The sequence below is a fragment of the Rhinopithecus bieti genome, unplaced genomic scaffold (genome assembly GCF_001698545.2).
Source record: "Rhinopithecus bieti isolate Rb0 unplaced genomic scaffold, ASM169854v2 scaffold_20069, whole genome shotgun sequence".
NCBI lineage: Eukaryota > Metazoa > Chordata > Mammalia > Primates > Cercopithecidae > Rhinopithecus > Rhinopithecus bieti.
In genome coordinates, this window is record NW_016809702.1 from 268,681 (window position 1) to 292,504 (window position 23,824).

The 23,824-nt window shown below is 36.2% G+C and overlaps 1 protein-coding gene across 1 annotated transcript in view; it reads right to left on the reverse strand.

The window, feature by feature from the left end:
- The window catches only part of LOC108540884 (lipoxygenase homology domain-containing protein 1), a 135,666-nt gene that overhangs the window by 31,274 nt on the left and 80,568 nt on the right, over positions 1 to 23,824 (reverse strand). The window contains 4 exon segments of the mRNA XM_017890145.1: positions 1,339 to 1,425; positions 5,605 to 5,804; positions 13,832 to 13,963; positions 20,030 to 20,207. Of these exon segments, the coding sequence (XP_017745634.1) occupies positions 1,339 to 1,425; positions 5,605 to 5,804; positions 13,832 to 13,963; positions 20,030 to 20,207 (597 nt within the window).

The window sequence follows — 23,824 nt, forward strand, 5'->3', positions numbered from 1 at the left end:
AAAAAAAAAAAAAAAAAAAAGAAAAAAAAAATAAAGACATAAACATACACATTCGCCTAGGCCTGCACAGTGTCAGGTTCACCCATATCATTGCCTTACACCCCCACATCTTGTCCCATTGGAAGATATTCAGGGGAACAACATGCATGAAGCCGTCATCTCCTATGATAACAATACCTTCTGGAATACTTCCTGAAAGCCTGCCTGAGGCTGTTTTACAGTTAACTTTTTGTTAATAAGTAGAATGAGTACACTCTAAGTGATTAAAAGTATATGGTATTATATGTATACATAGAAAATATATTTTCTATATATATATATAAATAAAACACATCCCAGTAACAGTTGCTTATATTAGCAAGTATTATGTACTGTACATAATTGAATATTCTATACTTTTATACAACTGGCAGCACAGCAGGTTTGTTTACACCTGCATCACTACAAATACATGAGTAATGCATTACACTAGGACATTATAACAGCTATGACATCAGGCAGTAAGAATTTTTCAGCTCCATTATAATCTTATGGGACCACCATTGTATATGCAGTCCACTGCTAATCAAAATATCACTATGTGGCACATGGCTGTATTTTACATTGATATTTACACATATATATGTGATATATGTGTGTGTGTATGTATTTATATCTATACTGAGAGAGAGAAAGCACATGAGACTGCAAGGAACCATGAAAGAGATTCATAGAAAAAAGATTTGAAAAAAAAAATGCACCACCAGAGGGGTCATCTAATGATCAATGAATAACAACTCATTTTTATTCTTACACTTCATCATATTCTTCAGATTTCTTCTATGAACAGATATTACCTTTGCAAATATAACCATAAATATGCTATTTTAAAAAAAAAACCTTTCGCAAGGATGAACCATATTTGTTTACAGTGTTATGTCCACAAAAATTTTGTTCACATTATTTACAATACAGATGGCCCTCAACTTACCATAGTTCAACTTACAATTTCTTGAGGTTATGATGGGTTTACTGGGAAGTAATCCATCATAAGTCAGAGAGCTCTGTATGACCTCTATGATGGGTTACAGTTTCTACTGAGCTTTCACGCCATCACAAAGTCGAAAACTCTTAAGTCAAACTATAGTAAGTAGGGAACCATCTGCTATGTCACTGGCATTAAATTCGTTTTTGACTTAGGATATTTTTTATTTACCATGAGTTTAGAGAGACATAACTCCACTGTAAGTCAAGGGGCATCTGTAATTAGGAAAATACCATTTTCACTGCTTTACATAGCCTGCTTGCTTCTTTTCATCAGAGAATAACTATGAAGAAAAAAATAAGTGACATGATTACCCTCTGCAATTTCCACTCGGGTTGCTCACTGGTTCCATCATGTCCTATCCTTATCTTATATATGTTTCCAATGCTTCTTATTTCAACCTAAATGAAATGCAAAGAAGAAAAAAATTATCAGAATGTTTTAAATTAAGCACATTAAAAAATTCTTTCTCTTTACACTAAATGCATTTTTTGTTCCTAATAGTTAAAAAGCTCTCAGGAACTCTTTCAGAGTCTAGAAAAGAAGTGCCCTCAAGAAACAATCAGTGAACTTCACAGACACAGAGTATGAGACAGAAATATCATGAGACTTGACTAAAAATATGCGGAAGGAGTCAAATGAGAGAACAGGATGAAGAACACACATATGCTCAGTTCTCCGACTACCACACATTTCTCACTGGAAGCCAACACTTTCTGAGTTCCAATGACAGAAAGATGGGCTTGTATTTTAAGAAATAAAAAAAAAAAAAAAAAATTTTCACCAAAGAAAAGCTAAATATGGTGATTTCTATAAGCTTAAGGAAAGTGTGAGTCTAGAACTTCCTTGTACTCTGAAAATCCTATCGTCTTTGATGATACCTAGGTTAAGATATAGATGTTCTACGTTCAAGGAAGAGAAGCAAACCTGCCCACAGAATATGGGTGCTGCTTTAGTTTTTGATGAGGACCAAGAGTATTTGTTAATCCAGGTAGCACTGTGGAGAACTGGCTTTGGAATCACTTGGAGCTCAACTGGGAGCCTGACTGTTGTAAACTGAGTAAAATATGTTTTTTTACTTCTCTTATCTTCAATTTATTTATCTGTAAGAATGGTCACATAATGCTTATGGCATAAAATTTTCAGTTCAACTAAATAAATGTATATTGAAACAATAAACAATATGCGAGTCCACAGGTATGCAAAGATGAAAATGATGGCACTGTCTCTAACTTGGAGAAATACACAGCCTAGCAAGGGAGACAGACTTATAAGCAGATATTTTTAGTATAATAAAATATGTCCAGGTCACTGAACTGTGAGAATTTTTTTTAAATGTAATATACCACCTTATTACTTAATGGCTTACCTAATAGCCACTGTCATTATTTCTACTATAGGTACCAATCTATCTCTGCAGACTAGAGATATAAATAGGTAGGCACTTGCATATTATGTCTGACTAGACATTGCCTACCTATGGACTAGACCCTGAAAGAGCTGGGACAGTCAAATCACCTAGAAACTATCAGAACTCCTCTTTCATACCCAGTTCCCATGCTTACAATTCTTTTTTTTTAAGTGCCCACCACCACTTTCCCCTACAGACTGCAGCAGCTAGAACAGAACTGGGCCTGTTTCAATACCAAGTCAAGAGAAATTATGCTGGTGTCAACTGGGAAGAAGGAAAATAGGGATGTTAATCCCCAACAGCCAATTTCCCCCACTTCCTTATTCCCAGAGCTGGTTTCAGTGGCAGAACTCAGAGGCTAGCTCTTCCTCCCAGAGAAAGCAGGAAGTTACCCTCCAGTTTGAGGCTACTTTGTCTCTAAAAGGTAAATCACACTTTAAATATCCTTTCATTGTCCCAAGAATCTATTAGCACTTAAGTGTAAACTTCCTTTCTCCACAATTTAAGTGAAAACAATAAATGGATATCTGAACAGTCTGGTTACCAAGCATATGTGACTTGATACCTATCTGCCTGTTACTGCAGAAGAGCAAAACTAACTGCTACTCAGCTCTGTGCCAGCCAGGCGGGAAAGACTTGATATTCTTGTCCCTTACAATCCACACAGTCACCCTGTGAAGGGTAAGGCTCTTTTAAGCATCTACTTTAAAAGATGAATAAACTAAAGGAGGTTAAGTCATTTGTCTAAGGATATACAGCTGGATACACAGAACGTTCCAAAAGTAAAATTTGAACCCAGGTTTAATAAAATATCCCACATTGTCCTCAAAAATGGCTATATGCTCACTTCAGGACTGGAAAGAAGGAAAAGAGAATGAAAGACAAACTTAGAACTGGCAAATGATGCCAATTAAAAGGAACAAGAGAATCAATACTCACAGAGGAGAGAGTAGAAATGTGTCAATTCATCCTAATTTAGGATTCTCAAACTATCATAAGGCCCCAGTCCCAGAGCCCATTAACCCCCAGGCCAGTGCTTCTCAAACTTTAGTGCACACACAAATTACATGGGGATCCGGTTAAAACACAGATTCTGATCCAGTAGGTCTGGGATGGGAACCAAAATTCTGTGTGTCTCACAAGCTCTCAGGCAATGCCCATCCTGCTGGCCTGGAGTCCACAAGACTCTACACTCCTGGAAACTTCCACATGTAGCCCCAGTCTCCACCACTGAGGTAATAATTTAGAGCTATTCACTCTTCACAGTAAATGACAGAGGCTGGTAGAAAACATATCCTGAACCATTTACCAGCAGAGCGAGGGTCCTTAGTGCCTGCAATCTGTCCCCTATGGAGCACTTCCCATTTACCGGGTGCAGCGCACGACACACACCTTCCCAGGCATTCTTTAAATTTCACAGCAAGGTTTTTAAGTGAGTATTATTACCTACCTTGTACTAAGTAGGAAACTGAGGATTAGAAAGGATAATCAGTCTATTTAAGGTCACAAAACTAGTGAAAGGGTGATTTGAACCTGGTCTCTGACTCCAAGGCTTCTGTTCTTAACCAGTTTATGAGTTTTACTATATGTCAATAGGATTCCTTTTTTAATTTATATACATTTTCTCTTTTTGTCATCACACTACCTTAAAATTTAGAAAGAAAAGATATTATTGCTTGTATTCTATACATAAAGATAATGCTAGCCTGGAGAAATTAAGTGGCATATTCAAGGTCACATAACTAACATGTGGGAAGCAAGGACTCTAATCTAGCTTACCTGATTTGCAGTCTAGTGCTATATCCAGCATTCTCAACCTTGGTTGCACTTTAGAATCAGTTGGGGAACATCTGAAAACCTCAATACCCAGACTGCACCTCAGGCAAATTAAACTAGAATTTCTGGAGGTGGAATCAGGCATCAGTAGTTTTTAAAGCTCCCCGGGTAATTCCAATGTGCATCAAGACTGAGAATCTATACCATTCATTCCAAGATTTGACCAAAAGTAAATTTTTCAGAAAAACATTGATAGGATTTATCAGCATATAAATACATATACCACAAGGTATATTGTGGGAAAATTAGACTTTTGTGGGGTGACTTAGGGATCTAACCATACACACACATTCTGAATTCTAAACAATTATCTTCAAATAATCTTTTGAAATATGTATTTGTATAAGGTATGGCTGCCTGTGCAAGGAGCCAAAGTGCTCTTCCACAACTGCAGACAACTGCTTTTCTTCAGTGAAAATTAACTTTAATGATCACAAAAGTAGAACGACAGGCTTAGGTCTGAAAATCTAGAAACCATTTGGGTATTAGTGATTGCCAGGTACTGTAGCCCCAAATAACCTTGGGTTCCTGGCAACACAAGTTGTCCTCAATCATTCTCTATTCTCTAGTCAGCCTTAGGATGCAAAAGGAATACCCTCCAGAGAAAATGACTGCTGTTTAACAGTGCACCAAAGAGCTTTCACAGGCAGTGGGAGTGGAAGGGTGGATTAGTGAAGTGGAATGTAATTGTCCTAATTGAAACTTGGCCAAAGCTCTGAGGAACTAGGAGAGGCAACCAGCCACATGCAAACTTAAGCAGCCCAGTGTTCTCTGACTCTAAGAAGTAAAAGAGAGAGAAATTAGAATGGGCATGGGCAGAGCTTCAAAACATGGCCTGTGAAGATGCCAAGGAAATTATTTCACTTTTAAGACCTTTTAATTAAAAGATGAAACAAATTTTATAAAAGAAAATAATTTCACACCTGTATAGCTCAGCTGAGCAACATCTATAAGTATATGCAAGTATATAAAAGAAGAGTTTTCATTACCAGAAGAATCTCTACACAGCATATAAGTTGTTTATAAATTGAGTTGAAGTTGGTAGTTCATAGGGCCAGTTCCAAATCCATAGTTTGAAAATATACTAAAATAAACTGTCTTTAAAGAAAGCAGTTTTTTCTACAACTTTCCTTGCTCGAATAAGATACGTGAGCAAAAATATTTCCTTTGATTGTTACAATAAGCATTATTAACTTACAGGCATTCTAAAAGACCAGAGATTCATTTTAATAGGAGACACACACACACACACACACACACACACACACACACACTTCTACATTACAGAAATGCCTTTGAAATGTTCAGAGGAAAATATCACAGTGTTGTTTACCTGAAACTCATCCTCCTGTCCTGGAAGGAAGAGCTGCTCTGAGCTGTCCTTGCGAAGACTTATTGGCCCAGTGACTCCTTTATCTCCATACACCCAGAGAGTGACATTGGCTCGAGTTCCTGTATTTCCCGTTAGCACTAACACCTTCCATTCATCTTCTGACAGAAGAGTCTTACCACTTTGGAAATGTCTGATTTCTTCTATGGGGGAATAAAGCATTAGTGGCAGATCAGATACAACATCAGGCTGACAGAATCCTTTGTCACATTGGAGCCAAAGGACATGAAAACTCGGCAGGGTAGGGTGAGGCAAGCAAGAGGCACTGCACTGTGAGGACTCCAGGGAGCGGATTTGTGCTTGTCTTCTCACAGCAAAGTTCTGGTCAACTGACACTCAACCACCCAAGGAAACTGGATTCCAACAATAAACATCTGACCTACCTGGCAATCTTTTACTTATCCAGGAGGGCAAACTAGAGTTTCTGTCCTATGTCCACAGATTTTTCATAAAGCTACCTGCTTGACTTACATATTTTATATAGAACTACCACCATATAAAGTAACAAAAAGGGGGAATTAAAACTTGTTTTCACACACAATAAGTGGCAAACTGAGGGCAGAGAAAAATTTTCTGAAATATTTCCGAAAAAATAAAAAAATACCTTACTGGAGTGGGCAATGGAAAGGATTTGGAACCAAAGAGAGAATTTTCACACATACAAATGGTTCCTGAGGTGCTCAGAGCAGTTGTCCATGAGAGCAGGGCTGCACAGCACTTGTGTTTTGCAATGCATCCTCTAGCAACCAGCAGTGCCCAAACACAGCCACGCCTGTTTGTAAAGAATGCCATGACGTCCCAAGCTAGAATGGCTGTCTTCTTCACATTCCCTTTCACCTGTGGTCTCATCTGAGGAGATACTGGGCCAGGCAGTGCTGAGGGCATCTCCCATGCTACTCTGCACTGGTTGTCTGAAAGTACCCCAACAACTGCACTTTAATTCTTAACTGATATTTCCACTTTGAAATCTTATACACCCAAGATGATGAGGTAAAAGTTCTCCATGTCAAATGGTTAAAAGGTAGCCAGAGCTGATCTCCTTCCTTTAATTCTGTGGCTTGAAACTATAGGTAGCCCTAGGCAGCACTTAGGATCTTACCGACAATGATGACAAGCCCAGCAAATATGAAATTATTCCTGCTAAGCTATAATGAACTAATTTTAAAACAAAACCATGCAAAATATACAAATAAAAACAAATGCTATGAAAGAACTGACATTCATTTTTTAAAGTTTTCTCTAGAATGTGCTGGGTAATCTCTGTCAGTATAACAGCTCTGGGTAATCTCTGTCTGTGGGAGTGACTGAACAATTTAATTGTTTTTAAGCTCCTCATATATGCAGGGTTCTGTGTTGCACCTTTCATATGCATTTCTCATTCAATCCTCATTCCAAACTCTTAAGGTGAATCAAATTATGATGCCCATTTTAAGAAGAGGAAAAGAAGCAGGGAAATTAAATAATATGGCCGAGTCACATAGTAAGTAAACTATGGGATGTTTAACTGCAAAGCACCTGCACTTAAACAAGCTTAATAAGCATCCTGTATTCACCTAAACATAATTCACCAGGATGCAGCAGTGCTGCTAGCATGTGAGGTTTTCTTCTGCGCTGCACACTATCCTAAGCACTTAACATTCATCATCAAGTCACTCTCACTCAACCCTCATACTACTCCTATGAGGTGCTGTCCCCTATTAAGCAGATGGACAAACTGGGACTCAGAAGTGAAGTGACTTGCCCAGAGTTACACAGGAAGTAACAAGGAACCAAACTTCAAACTCTGGCAGAGCAAGTGTGAATTCCACGTCATTTACATCAGAAGTAGCTGACCTGGAAATGATCACAAAAATTGGTCCAACAAAATTTTATGACATGATCTAATTTTTAAAACTCAATGTTACATGTGAACATTTGGCCACTGTGCCTGACATTTCTAGTCAAATACACTTGGAATTTCCTCAGGCTCAGGCAAGTGCATTACCAGATCTCTACTGACAAAGACTCCACAGCACATCCATGAGTTCCAGAAACTGGTGATCCTAGGTCAATGGCGAACATTATAGGATGTCGATCATTCACTCACTTACTATCTTGTGGATATCTTAGTCATCTAAAAGAATCACTTTTACTCAATTCGAGAAGACTTTAGTTCCTATTAATTGCTGGGCATTGTGTTAGGCTCACTGCTCTCATAATAACAGAACTGACAAAAAGTTTGAAAGATAAATAATGAGAGTCACGCCCTGGAGATACATGCTATCCAGTGGTGAAAACAGACATATAAATATCTGGATTTCAAATACTCAAATACCTTCATGGAAAACAAACAAACAAAAAAAAAACTACTGAAAAGTTCTGGTGTAGCAGAGGGCAGGAAGTGAGTAATTAAGGAGTGGGCAGAAAAGGCTGCACAGAGGAAACCTCAGTGCTGGATGTAGGAAGATGGCTCAGAATTTTGCAGAAAGACAGGAAGAGCATTCTAAACAGAGGGAACAGCATTCCCAGCATGTACGTGGCTTGAAGCAGCAGGCATGCTGGAAGAACTGCAGGTGCCAATGTTCAGTTGAACATAAGATACTATATGTGAAGAGGAGAGACAGAAACGTGAGGATCATGGAAGGCACTGGTCAAGCTGGAAGGGAGTTGGCACATCCTTTTGCAAGTAAGAGAGAACCAGTCACAATTTTAAAGTACGGTGGTGGTATGAGCTACGTATTAGAAAGATAGGTCCGAAACAGGGTGAACTATAGCAGGGACAGACTGAGGTAGGAAGGCCAGTGAACAAACAATAGACACAGGACAGTGAACAAACATACAAAGAAACAAACTCTGAAATGAAATCAAGAGACAATGGTTATTTAGTCTGAATTTTTTTCCATGTCTGTGCATGAATGAACACAAATCTATGTGTGTATGTGTTTAGCTTGTTTGTTTGATTTAATCTGCAAATGAGTTGATGTTTTCTAAGGTCCCTTATTCCTGCGTTAACATGTTCTTGCATCACTTGCACAAAAATAACACATTGTCAAGGTACACTCATATTATAAAAATTGATGGCTAAATATGATATAATCTATAATACAGAATGATGTATTAAAGTTTGTACTGTTATCAATTAAATATGAATACCATGTAATACCACGATCTTTTGGAAATGAACCAATGTCCATTAGTCTCAGACTATAAATTTCTGCTGAGAACTGAGAACCATAAAAGCAGTTGCTTTTGTTGACCAGAAGTTTAAAATACTCTAAGCTAGGAAAATATTTAATGAGGACCCTGGATTAGTCAATAGACTTCTTCATGGTCACCCTGAATAAAATCTATGGTACCTAAGATGTATTCATATGACTCAAAAACATCCTCTGTGAGGGTGACTGAACAATTTAATTAAACACCAATCAGGTTGACTCAAACCAAAAAAAAAAAAATGTTAATCTACTTTGTGCTGCTGTTAGTCCACTGAAGCTCTAGCGGAAAAAATAAATTACTCATAGAAATAAATAACAAATTAGCTGATTCTAATAGTTCATGGGTTGATTAAAGTTGAGGTCAGCATAAGCATGAATTACCTTCAGAGTGTGGCCATAAAGGGACAGCTTGTATAGCCTCTGTATGCTATTCCAAGATAATATTTGAGAAAGCTGATTTATTCTAACATGTCACTGAAAACAACTGAAAACAAATGCTTCCTAATATCTGATAGTGTAATATCAGATATTTAAACCCTAATTTCAAAACATATAAATCTGAAAAAAATAAGACAGTGAAAGCATTCCCCTATAGTTATCTTGCAATGGATGAAATCTATTTCTACAAAATTAACATAGTCTTGTTATATTCACAAATTTCAGTTTCTCAATGAAGGGATACAAAGCACAGGATGCACAAAGCTGGTGCAGATAACTAACATAGAAAACAGAATCAAATAATCAAAGGCATCCTGACATGCTTGCACATTGGATTAATACCAGGAAGATAAAAACTAACCAGTAACAAGGCAAAGGTCTGTGGCTTGGTTGAAAGATCAGTTATATGTTTTACACTGAAAGGATATTATGAATAAAATATCCTAATGATGTTAATATAAACCAGGAATGCAATTAAAATGCCCAAAACATGTATTCCAAGCTGAGACTGTATCAACTGATGTATAAGGTCCCATAAAAGGAATACCATTATTCTAAACTGTTCAGATTATATGAGAAGACAGGTTCCTACTTGGAGATTCACACTTTAAGAGAAATATTCATAAAGGTGAAGAGTCTAAAACCATACATAAAAAGAAACTATTAAAGCAATACATTTGACACAGATGAGAATACACTAAAAAGAAATACTGAGAATCCACTTTTTGGTATATTTATATACATATAAGATGAATATACTAAGAGGAAATGAGAATATACTAAGAAAAAACAACAATGGTTGTTTTATAGAAGAAAATATTGATTTTTTTTATAAGCTAAAAGAATTTATGGGTAGCTTTTCTGCTCAACATAAGGAGGTACTTTCAAGTGATTAGGATGATTTGAAATGGAATGGTTTATTTCTGCACTCTTCCTATGAATCTCTATGTTGCTTATGATGTGTCAGAGGTCTCTTCAAATCCTCAATCTATGATGAATGAAAACTCACACTACCTTTACAATATAATTTACAACACCACGAGCATTAAAAAAAAAAAAACTATATTTCACTCTGGATGCCACGTGCTACTTTTTATATTAAAAGGGACATAAAAATTACGATGAGAATAACCATTAATATAATTAATATAACTACTTTGTAATTCCATTTATGGGAATTATTCTAATGAAATAATATATAGATGAGCATCCATTACAAATTATAAGAAAATAGGTAAATATGTTATGCTACATCAACACAATGGATTATTTATAGCTATTAAATTTTATTAAAATACTTATTATGAAAATCCTTAAATGATTAATACCTTCTATTAACTGAGAAAGTTACAAAATGATATATTTAATATAATCTACAAGTGTGTATACATACATATATACACAAGTATAAATACATTTTTAAGTGATCTTCGGGGAAGTAGCAAGATGATATAATTTTAAGATTTTCCTGTATGCTTTATGTATTCTAATTTTTTTCAGAATGCAATTATTTTAGTCAAAGATGACTACCCAAGATTTTCAGAATAAATTTACTGACTACTGTTTTTAAGGAAGACTTCAACTAATAGATTTTTTTTCTGCCCAGGTTTGTTTTTAAAGTATTGGCACCTAAACATATTTAAGAAAGAAAATGCCATGGCTGAGACCTTGGCCCAGATTAGGATTTGCCTGGCAACACTGTGGAGCATGCCACCACAAACAGATGATGGACTGGCAGGATGGCTGCACTGCACTGTTCAAGTGTCCATGCACAGAGACAAGTGACTGGAGCTAAGACTTGCATAACATTCATCTTCCTGGATCTTGATTTTCTCATTCATAGAAATAAGTAGTTGCTGGAAAGATATCTAAGGGCAATTTCAGTTCAGAGCATCAAATCATAAGTCTGCTCTTTTTATATTCGGTTTGAATGTGTTTAAATGCAGTGTTTCCAAACTTAAAATTATGCAGAAGTAATGTATATTCTCACTTAATTTTTAAAATATGAATTTCCAAAGTATTTATGAATAATATGGTGTCTTAGATTTGATTTAAAATAATTAAATGAGGACATTGTAGGGCATAGCAGGAAGGACCATAACTAAAACAGGACTATGCCTATGTTGATCATTATTGAAGCTGAGTGATGGGTACATGGGGGTTCATTTGTCCATTCTCTCTACCTTTGTATTGGTTTAAAATTTTCCATAATAAAAAGGTTATTCTAAAAAAAATAAGATTCCTTCCTCAACCCCACCCCACCCTAACAAAATTAATATCATAATGCAGTTTAGACCTAAAGGAAAGCCTCACAAATTTACTGACACTATATCTCTACTTAACTACTACAAAATAACTATTTATCATATATGTGCTATTTTAAGTTCTAAATTCTCTTGCCCCTTTGATGTAGATGAGAAAAGTTCCATCTTTCTCCTTAATAAATAAGCATTTTGAATGGAGAGAGAACCATTTTATTTTTTCTATAATTCCTCATTTCCAAAACTATACATCTTGCCCTATCCCAAAAGTGGATGGACAAATATAGTCTCATTCTTAAGGAACTGAAATTTGGTTTTAGATATCTTTAAAAGTAGAAAATAAGTTTTCTAAAGTGTTTTTCAACGAACATATTTTAATATGAATGGCTAATGTAACCCAAATCTATCTTGACAGCTAAGCTACAAAACCAAGAGGAAGGTATTTCTTTCAAGAGGCAACTTTTAACTATTGCAGTCCTTTCATAGGTAGAAAAAAGACAACTAAAGGGAGTCATGATCTAATTACTCAGTAACAGATGAGAGAGAGCCTTCTAGGGAAATATTCATACATGAAGACATTTTTTCTTCACTTAAAGTCATGGATGCTATAAAACCACTCCGACTACAAACCGAGAAGGCAAAATTTAACCATATCGTGGGCATTTTATAGGTGGCATTTGCCTTACAGGAGCCTCATCATCTGGACTTCCCAGATTTCATATCCAAGGCCAAAATCTGTGACAGGTCAATGTTTTAAAAAGTTCTTGAAGAAACTGAGCTCAGTCTCCATTTTCTCAGTCTTTGGCCCACTCTCCATTTCCACTGTATTGCCATTAACCAAATGAAGAAACTTATAAGTCTTTTTACAATTAATTAATGACTTAAATTTTATTTTGTGTCTCATATGCCCTGGGTATTTCTTTCATCTCAATTATCAGGTTTTAGCCTTCCATTTCTGTGTGATTGTTTAATGTTTATCCGAACAGCTCACCTATCAAATTCAAGAGGGCAGAGACCAAGTCTGTTTTAGCTATAACATCTGACATTTAATGGGCACACAATTCATATTTAATGTTTAATTAAATGAAATAATTATTTGAAAAGGTTTAGGTTTATCATGAAGCCTAATTTTGTCATTTTTACAAATTACTTGGCCTGCCTCAATAAAAAAAAATTCTTAAAAATTTCACAATGGTAACATTTTAAAATATTTTGCCAGAACAAATTTTCATAAGACGTATAGAAGGTTTTCTCATAAGCATTTTGCCACTCATTTAAAAAGTATTTATCCCCCAGGGATTTCGGCTAGCATGCTATTTTCAACCAAGTCAAATTTTACTTGAGGTGGCCATCCCTGATTTAGATACCATTACTTCCTGACACAAGACTGAATTCTGCTGTGAGAAATTTTAATTAAGCACATATTTCTCATTCAGTGTGATTCTTCACACTGCTCCATGGATTCATGACATGACATGGAAATAAAAAACTGAGACTAGTCCTTTGTAGCAAAAATCAAAAGGCTAATTTCTCTTCCCTATGTTCATGTGCTAATAGCTTAGGATGGTCAACAAGAGATGTCTATTATATTACTATCTGAAACAAAAGCTAGCATACCCAATAACTAATTTTTAAAAATCACTTTTTTAAAGGTAACATTATAATTTATCTGTCTCCCAAGATGGGTTTTTAAACAATGGTCCCCCAGAGACGGTCCTCTATTTCATTTTACCCAAAGATGACTAGATTCTGATACACAGAATTTGTCAGATATCATACATTACACTTTCCCGTCAGATAAAAGTTAATACATTTAAGAGAAAGAAAAATGATCAAACTAATATACGAACTAGAAATTTAAGCCTCTGGGACCGAGAGCACTTTTTTTCAAGCTTCACTTTCTATACCAGAGAAATACAGATTATTTTTGTCGTTGCTTAGACTTTGGTGAGAATTTACCATTTTTCATAAAATATATTCATAAAATATTGTGTAGGTAATAGTTCAATTGATGTTATAATTTAATACTATCTTCTTTTCAACACATTGTTCTGGATGAACATTAAATTTAAGACAAAGAAACACATTTAAAAATATATGTATTCTTTATAATATAAAATTAAGGCATAAAAAAGCAAGATAACAGCCTACAAGCAGTCCATGTGGTATAACATAATATATGCTATAAAATAATTTAATAGTGTTCCTGCGATGGCCACAGGAAGAAATAATGCAGGCAAACAAACCAAAAGTAGGAAAGCAAACGCTGTGGCTTACTTGCAGTTGAAGAAGGTAAGGGACTCCTATCCTCAGATTCTGGGGGTATTTTTTTCTGCTTTTTTGACTCATGGATCTTTTCTTCTTCTTGGCTGGGTGTTGCAGACATTCCCATTGGGTTTTCTCTGCCAACTGAAATTAAGATTTTAAAAGATGCCATCCTTTCAAAATCACTTGCTGCTTCTCAGAATACTCACCATATGTTCAGCTATGCAAGTTTAAGTTTTGTCATTGTTTCCATTTCAATGCCTAGTCAAATCTCTTTACTCAGAATTACGTAGTTAACAGAAAATGACTTCTTATTCTTACCAGCAGGCTGTGCATAGATGGCATCCCTATAAAACCTACTCATTGCTTTGCAAATCCGAATGATAGTTTAACATCACAATATGAATCAAACAACTTATTCAAAATGGTTTTCTTATAGATTCTAAATGGGAACTTCCTTAACAATATTTTACTTTGCCTTCCTCAAAAGGGGAAACTAAAACGTCATTCAAACAGGATTTCATGTGGCCTTACTGAAATATGTGAATCAACAAAATATACACATATCTATAAGCAATGAAAAACATTAGCTACTTTTCTACCTTTTACTTAGAAGCAAGTTGTTTTGGAGTCTTGTTTAGAAATAGGTATCTCTAAGTTAAACAATGACTTCAGCTTTATAGTATATGCTCCTAAGTGCTATTTATATTTAGGATTTCAAATTCAAGTTGTTTGTGTTCATTTTCTAGGATCAGGCATAGGCATATTGTTTTTAAATGGTGGTAATTCACACTATGAATGGCTTTAGGTTCTCATCAGCAACAAAAAATTATGTAAATTTCTGATTCTATATGATAAAGAGTAATAACAACTACTTCTTAATACCACAATTGCAGTCAACGATGTAAGATGACTCACAAAGTAAGAAAGCATAACAACCTCAAAGGTATGCTTAGTAGAAATTAGCAACACTTATCACACAGGGTGATGGTGCAGACTCCACAATACTGGTGGCTGAAGAACTGTCCATGATTACACTGTTATTTATATCCTTCAGGTGTTATATCATTTCAGACAATAATAAGCTTTTAAATACTAATCCTTATAAAACATAGTTTTTCCATGTGGTTTATATACAATAAAATGCTGAGACACTAAAATTGATAATAAAGGAATTTTAAAACATTAAAAAGAAGATAGAAATAACTAGAAATATGTTCATAGAGAATAAATAAGTAATTGTAGAGGGAAAAAATTAAGATTCTTATATATAACTAAGAGTTCATTTACCAATGTAATGTAGAAATACAGAATCTACAAAAAGATAAACTATCTTCCAGTCACTGCATAGCACTAGGAATAAATCAATGTATAAGAAATGGCTTCTGACATTGATGGGGTTACAGCCCAGAAAGAGAACACATAAACATGACCTCTGATAGATACTGATGAGCTCTTTAACTGACACAAGCACAGCGTGCATAGGGAGCACAGAGGAGAAAACAATTAATGTGCCAGTCCATTAGAAACAAGCCCAAAAAGGGTTGCACAACAGGGCCAGTCTATGCAGAACTGTGAAACGAGAATGAGCATTTTACCTCTCTATCCTCCCCACACTGGCTTCTCATTAATTCTACCTCCGCTTCTCAAAAAGTACACCAATATCTCTTTATACGACACAGTAGTAGGGAATTCAGAAAGTGGAAGACATTTTCTGGAAATGTCATCCAGCACCTTCCTATCCCTCTGTAGAGAAGGCTTCCCACTTTGTCTTTAGGCCAGGTGGGTTACAGAAAGATGTTCAAAAGCCAAGTACCAAAGTGACCCTCCAATAATACAATACTTTGAACTGGAGCAACCCTTAGTAGCTCTTTGTCTGACTTTTACAATTTAAAAAAAAAGTGAAAACTCTATCACTAGCAATGTAAAACAGAACCTGTGGTGAAGGTGAAAGAACCAGAGCTGTCTAGGTAGAGATGTTATCAAAAGGTATATGTTACCTATACAGCTGGATTTGGATGATTAATGACTCACTTCAGGTAGTACCTCGTTATATCCAAAATTTAGGCTATATCAAGATCTACCAGACAATAAAGGCAGTAACTCTACAAAATCAACTAGGAAAAGTCTTTTGTTTTATTGAATACCTTCTATTTTAAAAGTAAAACAAGTGAAAACTTACATAATAGCAATGATTATAGTGTCACATTAGTGCATATATATTTTAAATCCATATAGTCTATTTTATCATCTGAAACATATTTTGTCATATTTTTCTAAGACTGTAATATACATAGTCAGAATTTTATGACTTGGATATATGACAGTATTTCATTTAGATTTTTATGGTTGAATGATCTTAGCAGACTAGAATGAAGCAAAAATGAAATTTCCAAACATAGTTTAAGGCAAACTTCCTTCCATAAGACTTGAACCTGAAAGAAATTCTTATTGTAATAAAAACGTAACATCTGAACCATATCTTCAGTCCTGCATTTTTGAGGGGTTACTAATAGCCAGAGTCTCATGATCTATATACAGAGAATGGCTCATACCATAAAACTGGGCTGGAATTAGAGCAAGAGGAGGCAAATTTCTGTGCAAAAGTCAAGTCTCTGGTAAAGTACTTCTAAAAACTTAGATAGGTTCACTCTTTCCTAAGTATTCTATAAAAGTAATAGTACACTGAAGTTAGTGAAAAGTTACATGTTATATTGATCTACAGTTCTTTAAAACAATACCTAGCAGTGTGGTCTTACTGTATGGAATTATAAATGCAGGTTTATTATCTAGAGGAACAGAATGAAGAAAACTTTCAAATTGTCCAAATATCCAGATAATCAATGGAGAATCTTCTCCATAGGCTCAGTATAATAACTAATCACATAAGCCCAAGGGGTCAGATCTTTTCACACTTTCTCCTATATATACTGCGAATATAAATTCATGAAAATAGAGAATGAAGAGGTTTTACTGCACACGCTAGCAAGAACAGCTAAATGGTAGTGGGACAAATGACTTTTATTATAAATTCCCAATACACAGTAAATTAAACCAAATCCTTGCCAAACTCTAGATGAAAAAAATCAATCACAGAGAAATGAAATATGCAAAGTGATTAAAAGAGGTGATGAGACGGAATCTCTTGTCTTTCAGGAATCTATCGACTCTATTTAAGTGATAAAAGAAAATATGACGTGAAGTGCTCTTCCTCTCTTTAATAATCATAACAGCAAATACTTGCACAGCACTTGCTGAGTACCAGACACTATTCTAATCATCTTACATATGTTAATTCATGTAATTCTCACACCACAACTGAGTGAAGGCACTCTTGGTCCTCATTTGACAGAACAGAGGCAGGTGGTCCAAGAGCTGTGAGAGCATACCACTGGCAAAAGGTGCCCTCCCAGGACCTGCAGTCTGGCTCTCAAAGCCTGTGTGCTGAAATCCTACCCTTGTCCCTCTACCCTGCTATACTTCTGAGCCTCTTGCTGTTTGGTGGGTGGAAACTGTCAATGAGACTGCCCTCGTCCTTGGCTGAGCAGAGCTGTGCCCTCCACGTGATTGTGTGCCATGTCAGACCAGGCAGCTTGTAGACATTTACTTGAGGTGCAGCGGCTTCCAAGGAAGCCAGGACCACTCATTCAGGTTGCATGCCTGGGGGCAACAGGTGGAGTCTCTTGAGAGTAACCTTATGATTCTCTTCCTACCACAATTTCTTACCCTATCCAAGTCCCCTTATCACTCAGGGTACCTCACAACTTTAACTCTGCTTTCTAGACAACTATGAGGAAAAGTTTATACTGAAAAAAAAAAGTTTCAGCTTAACGTTTTGGGGGGCTGCTCTATCTCTGTATTAGAATATAAACAATTCAAAATTCCCAAATGTTTTTGGGAGTGAACTTTTTTGGCATAGTAGGTTCAATCTATCATATGTAGATAGTATAGTTAGAAAACGTTCTATCGGGAGGCCAAGGCAGGCAGATCACGAGGTCAGAAGATCGAGACCATCCTGGCCAACATGGTGACACCCAGTCTCTACCAAAAATACAAAAAATTAGCCGGGCATGGTGGCGGGCGCCTGTAGTCTCAGCTACTCGGGAGGCTGAGGCAGGAGAATGGCGGGAACCCGGGAGGCGGAGCTTGCAGTGAGCCGAGATCGCCACTGCACTCCAGCCTGGGCGACTGAGAGAGACCGTCAAAAAAAAAAAAAAAAAAAAAAAAAAAAAAAAAGGGGGCGGGGAGGGGAGGGGAAGGAGAAAATATTCTAAAACAATAAAATGACTTGGGGAATTACTGTAACCTTTTTTTTTTTTTCAGCTAGAGTGCAGTGGAGCGTTCTTAGCTCCCTGCAAACTCCACCTCCCAGGTTCAAGTGATTCTCCTTCCAGTAGCTGGGATTACAGGCATGCACCACCACGCCCAGCTAATTTTTGTATTTTTAGTAGAGACAGGGTTTCACCATGTTGGCCAGGCTGGTCTCAAACTCCTGGACTTAAGTGATCCACCCGTCTTGGCTTCTCAAAGTGCTGGGATTATAGGTGTGAGCCACCGTGCCTGGCCCTACAAACTTTTACATAAACATTCTGTCACTCTTCACAAAATCCCCTAAGATAGAGTTTTTAACACTCAGAAATCCTAATGGAATGCTCTTCTTGTGAAATTGGAAAGTATTATTTTGTATTTTGAAGAAATATTGAAGCTTTCAAACCCTTCCTCAGAATTCCTAGGATTCATGAATCTTCAATAAAATTTCTAAAGCAATGTCTCTTGCATTCTTGCCCTTGTTAAAGCAGGAGGCTGCCTCTAGCAAATAGAGAAGAAAACAAACCATCCATGCTTTAGTAACAACTAAATTGTAGGCGCTGTAAAGAATGGCTTTGTTTCTATTGGTTCTTTTAGTACAAATACCCTAATGTTGACAAATGTGGCTTTTTATTATCTCTCTCTTATGTCCTGCCACAAATTACGTTTCTTCTTCTCATTTCTTTTTCTATTATTTGAATCTCTTCTTTTTCACCTTTTCATCTCTACCTGCTTCCTGGTCATTTCTGTTTTCTCCCTGTGCTCTTCCAGCATGGCAGCTGACCCCTGCTAGCTATTTCCCACTGCTCTTTTTCTACTCCTGTATCCTTCTGCTGGCTTTGAAGTCACCTGTTTCCCTTCAGAGCTCCAGAGGCAGATGGCATATGCATTGTGTCAAGGCAGAATGCCACTCTGGGCCAGCCTGTGGGAAAATGAAGGGTGGAGGGAGTGGTGGTATGGATGGCAGTCAACTCAGGTATACTAGCCCAACAGTTTACAAAATTTTTAAAAAGGCAGCTAAAGGCTAAAAAGTAGTTGATGCAGATAGAGTGAAGAACACAGCCAAATATACCATCATGTTACATTAGGATCATTTTATTCCTATTCTAAGCTATCTTCTGTGGGATATTATATATACACATACAGTAAACATGGACTCTCATAAGCCAACAGAAGCTAAACAAAAGTCAGACCAAGAAAATGACACAGATATTGAGTAAGCCAAAATTCAGGGAACCACATCAAGCAAAAATTAGATAGCAAACTAAACTTCAAGATAATTGAAAAATATAATAAAGTTACTTTATTAGCCTTTGTGTTGAAACACATTTTAAGGTTTGAAAACAAATACATGTTTAAATAATGTCCACATATCTTCATTTCGATTTGCTAGAGAACATGAACTTAGATATGAGAGAAACCAGTTTCAAAATAAGTCACATTTCTGTCCTATCTTGAGATTTTTTCCAAATCCTATTTTAATCCAAATCCCACTTGTGTTGATCTTTATTCCATCTCTTTTTATACTGCAACCATTAAAAATTAATAGCAATGAATCTGAGAATGTTTCTAACAGCCTCATTCCTCTCAGGGTATATGCTATCCTTAAAAAACAAAGATTCAAACATGCACATGTACACAGACACACGAATGCACACATACATCTTTCAAAGTTACAAAGAAGTTCAATGTAGCAAAAACTCTATACCTAATATTAATTTATCTGAAAACTTGAGGCAACCGTCTTCGTTATGTTTTCCTTCCATTGCTTCTGGAATGGCAACAAACAAAAAAGCCTAACAGCAGAGATTTGCTTAGTAAAAATGTGATGAAATTTTCAGACACTGTACACAAACCATCATAAAGCAAACCAAAAAGCAAAGTATGTCAGAGTAAACATACATTGGATGACTTGTGGATAGAAGCAAACATTCTCATCCTTGGTATAAATCATTGGTTTTGCCTGCCCATCTGACTGAAGGCCAACAAACAATCCTGGGCTCTTCGTAGATTCCAGGCTTATGGATGCATTCTCCAAGTTCTTCTTAATTTTAAAATGACAGTAGACATCTCCTGTACCCTACAATCAATACAAAATGATTCAATAAATGTGAGCAAGTCCTAAAAGACAGAATTTAAAACCAGTCATTTTACAAGAATATAATTTTGTCTCGTTTCACATCACTATGATAAATCTAGAGACTTTTTACATAAATTGCCCTGTGTGCTTCATCCTATTTCACAAGATCCAGAAACAGAGACCACATGATGGGTTGAGGCAAGGACACATGCCTTTGGACAAAAAGCTCTGAATAGCGTAAGAGCTTCAACTAAGGAGAGTGTTGTGTATGCTGTATTTCATTTTAGAGTTGCTCACCTCTATGGGTGAATGTAGAATATTAAAATGTGGAACTTTTCTTTTAGAAAATACTCTAAAGTGGTGGGAAAAGGGCTATTCTTACCATAGGTCAATTTACATTTAAATTTAAACTAATTTTCTGTGCTACTCTGCATTTTCCAGATTGAATTTTCATAAACAGCATGCACACAAATGATGCAAAGACTGTAAGAGGAAAATATTCAAGAATTCAATGCCTAGCAGTAATCTACATACTCTCAGATTATTATAACACTTCTCCCTTCTTTAAGCCATTTATAATCTAATATTAGAAAATATTTTGCCTTTCATTGTTTTAAAAGTTTCCTTACAGGATTTCAGTCCTAACTAATGAGTTTTATAAGGATGGATTAAAATTTCCACTAGTAACTATTATTTTATTTGTAATACAAATGATATTCTAGTCTCCACTCAAATGTGAGATTCTTGTCAGTAAGAACCAAGGCAGTCTCTCTCTTTCTCTCTCTCTTTTTATAAATATAAAGTAAGCCATTTCTATCTTCTGTTCTTGTTCTAAATTCAATAAGATTCTGGCCTTGCATTGTACATGGTTGAGTAGAGAAGACAACCACGTATACAGATAAAAAGTAGGGAAAGGTGAGCTAGGGGTAGGGATAGGAAATTTCAGATAGAGGGGCACCATAAACTAAGGCAGAGGGGCCATAGGCAGCATGGTGTATGGATGAACAAGCACCTAAATGATGCTGAACAATAGAGAAGGTAAGTGCAGAAGAGCAGCTTCAGTTTGTTTGCAGCATAGGAAGTTTAGGCCTTATCATAGACCATCTGTTTTCTTTCCTGAGATTCCCAAACCTCCTAAATGATATATTTGCATACATTAAGGTTTACTCTTTGTGCTATACAATTCTGTGGGTTTTAACAAATCTATAATGTCTCGTATCCGTTATTACAATAGCATACGGAATAATCGTACTGCCCTAAAGATTCCCTATGCTTCATCTATTTATCCTTTCCATACTTCCCTCAAATCCCTAGCAAACACTGATCATTTTACTGTGTCTATAGCTTTGCGTTTTCCAGAATGTCCTACAATTGGAATGGGGTAATATGTAACCTCATCATACTGGCTTCTTACACTTAGCAATATGCAATTAAGTTTCCTTAATGTCTTTTCATGGCTTATTTCTTTTTACTGATGAATAATATTCCATTGTATAAATGTACCAAAATTTATACTTCACCTACTGAAGGACATCTTGGTTGTTTCCAGTTTGGGGTGATTATGAAAAAAGCTGCTATAAACATTCATGGACATGTTTAAGCTCTGGGTCTAGATTCATTTGTAGGCATATGGACATCCAATTGTTCCAGCACCATTCGTTGAAAAGTCTACCATTTCTCCCTCGAGTTACCTTTGCTCCTTTGTCAAAGATCACTTCACTGTATTTGTGTGGGTCTATTTCTAGGCTCTCCATTCTGCTCCACTGCTCCACTGAATTATTTAACTAATATATTTTCATTGCTAATTCTTCCAAGGCTCTCTTACCTACTAAATCAAAAATACTCATTGTGTTGGTGTAAGTAGAATCCAGCCTAGAGCTAAAAAATCTTTGCTCAGCTTTGAGTTTCCAAATGGAAGGGTTTTAACAAATCTGCAGTAAATTAAGATTTAGAAAGGTGCTTTTTATTTGTAAAAGCAAGCTTTATTGAGAGAGAAAATGGTTGATAAAAGAAATTCCAAAATTGAACTTAATATTCCTAGAACCTGGAGGACTGGACACCTGAGAGTTTAAATGATGAAGCCACTGAAAAGGTAGATACCATATATTACATAGAGAAAACTGCCACCCCACAAGAAGAGAGGTGCATCCAGTTCTGAGAGGAGGGGCCTGAGGTAAATGGCTAGAAGAGAGACATGGATTTTTTACATCAACTCCACTTGGAGTTGATTCTTGGTGTAACAAAGAAATAAGGGGCATTAGAGTCATCCATATATTTTGGGAGAGAATCTCAACAGCTGAGGGGTTATCCCAGGAAACTTACACACTCCACTTAGAGCATCCCAGTGTTTAGCATAGTACTAGAACACAATGGGGACATCCAGAAGGTGGATTCGAAATATTCGAGGAAGGAGTCTGAGAAAGTAACACTGACACAGCTTCCTAGTTTCTCCGCAGCTCACATGGAGACATCAGGGGATCTAGAAGTTATCCCATGCCTTCATGGCAGACTCAATTATTGAGAGGACTAGTAATCTGGGAGAGAGCTGGATTTGCTACAAGCTGCCCATTGAGTTAGGATCGTTAAGACCAGAGGTTATGCAAGACCCTCAAGCCCTATGTTGCCCAAAATGCTCTGATTATAATATCAGTCATATTTGAAATTAAACACAATTGGTATACCCAAGTTCAGGGAAAAACTAAATCAGCCACACTTCAGTAAAGACTAGTGTGGACCTAAAGAACGGTCTATGTCCCGTGGCCTTTTTCCATGACTTTTTTTTAAGTCTTTGTGCCAAGATATCAAACACGGATGAGGGAAAGGAGAAAAAAAGAATAAATAATTTTTTAAAAAAACATTACTATTGCCCTGTAAAGGACTAATCTTTCAGCTAGATAGAAACCAAGATATACAAGCATATTCTGACAGAAAAAAAAAAATCCATCAGTCGAACTAAGCACACTGGAACACACTAGAAGTACTAGTGCACTTTAGATAAATTATGGGCTTTTCAGTCAAACTGTGTTTCATTATAGTAATCTCACAGTTATTCTTCCAAACTTCTGGCTCTCAATAAACTAGCGCATCTTCTACAGTGAGGCCAGATTTATGAACTTGAATATTATTCCCAAACCACTATCTCCCCAAACTTAGAACAGATAACATATTAAAAATCAACGTCATTTTACATTAAAGATCTCAAGCAATTGCTCATGACTCACATAACAGAAAATTCTTTCTCAGACATATCTTTTTCCAAACCAGCACTGAACTTGGTACTTACTTCTGGTATTGCACTTTGCACACTATGGTGTATTTGTCTATTTGTGTTCTTCTTTTCCCCTTTTAAATCACAAGTTTCCTGAGAGCAGGGAGCATGTCTTAGTATATCTACTGTAGCACTAATGACAAGCAGTTTCTGCCTTTCAGTAGAAACTCAGTATCTGTTAACTCTAAATTTCTTTTTACTAATTTCTAATCTCATAATCTGTTCATGTAATATCCTCTCCTCTCTTTGATAAAGAAAAGTGGAATTATTCTCTCCCTCTAAAATTCACCATTCCAGGAAACTTCTCTTACTCACCCACTCTGCTCAAATCAACCTGCCTCTCCTGAGC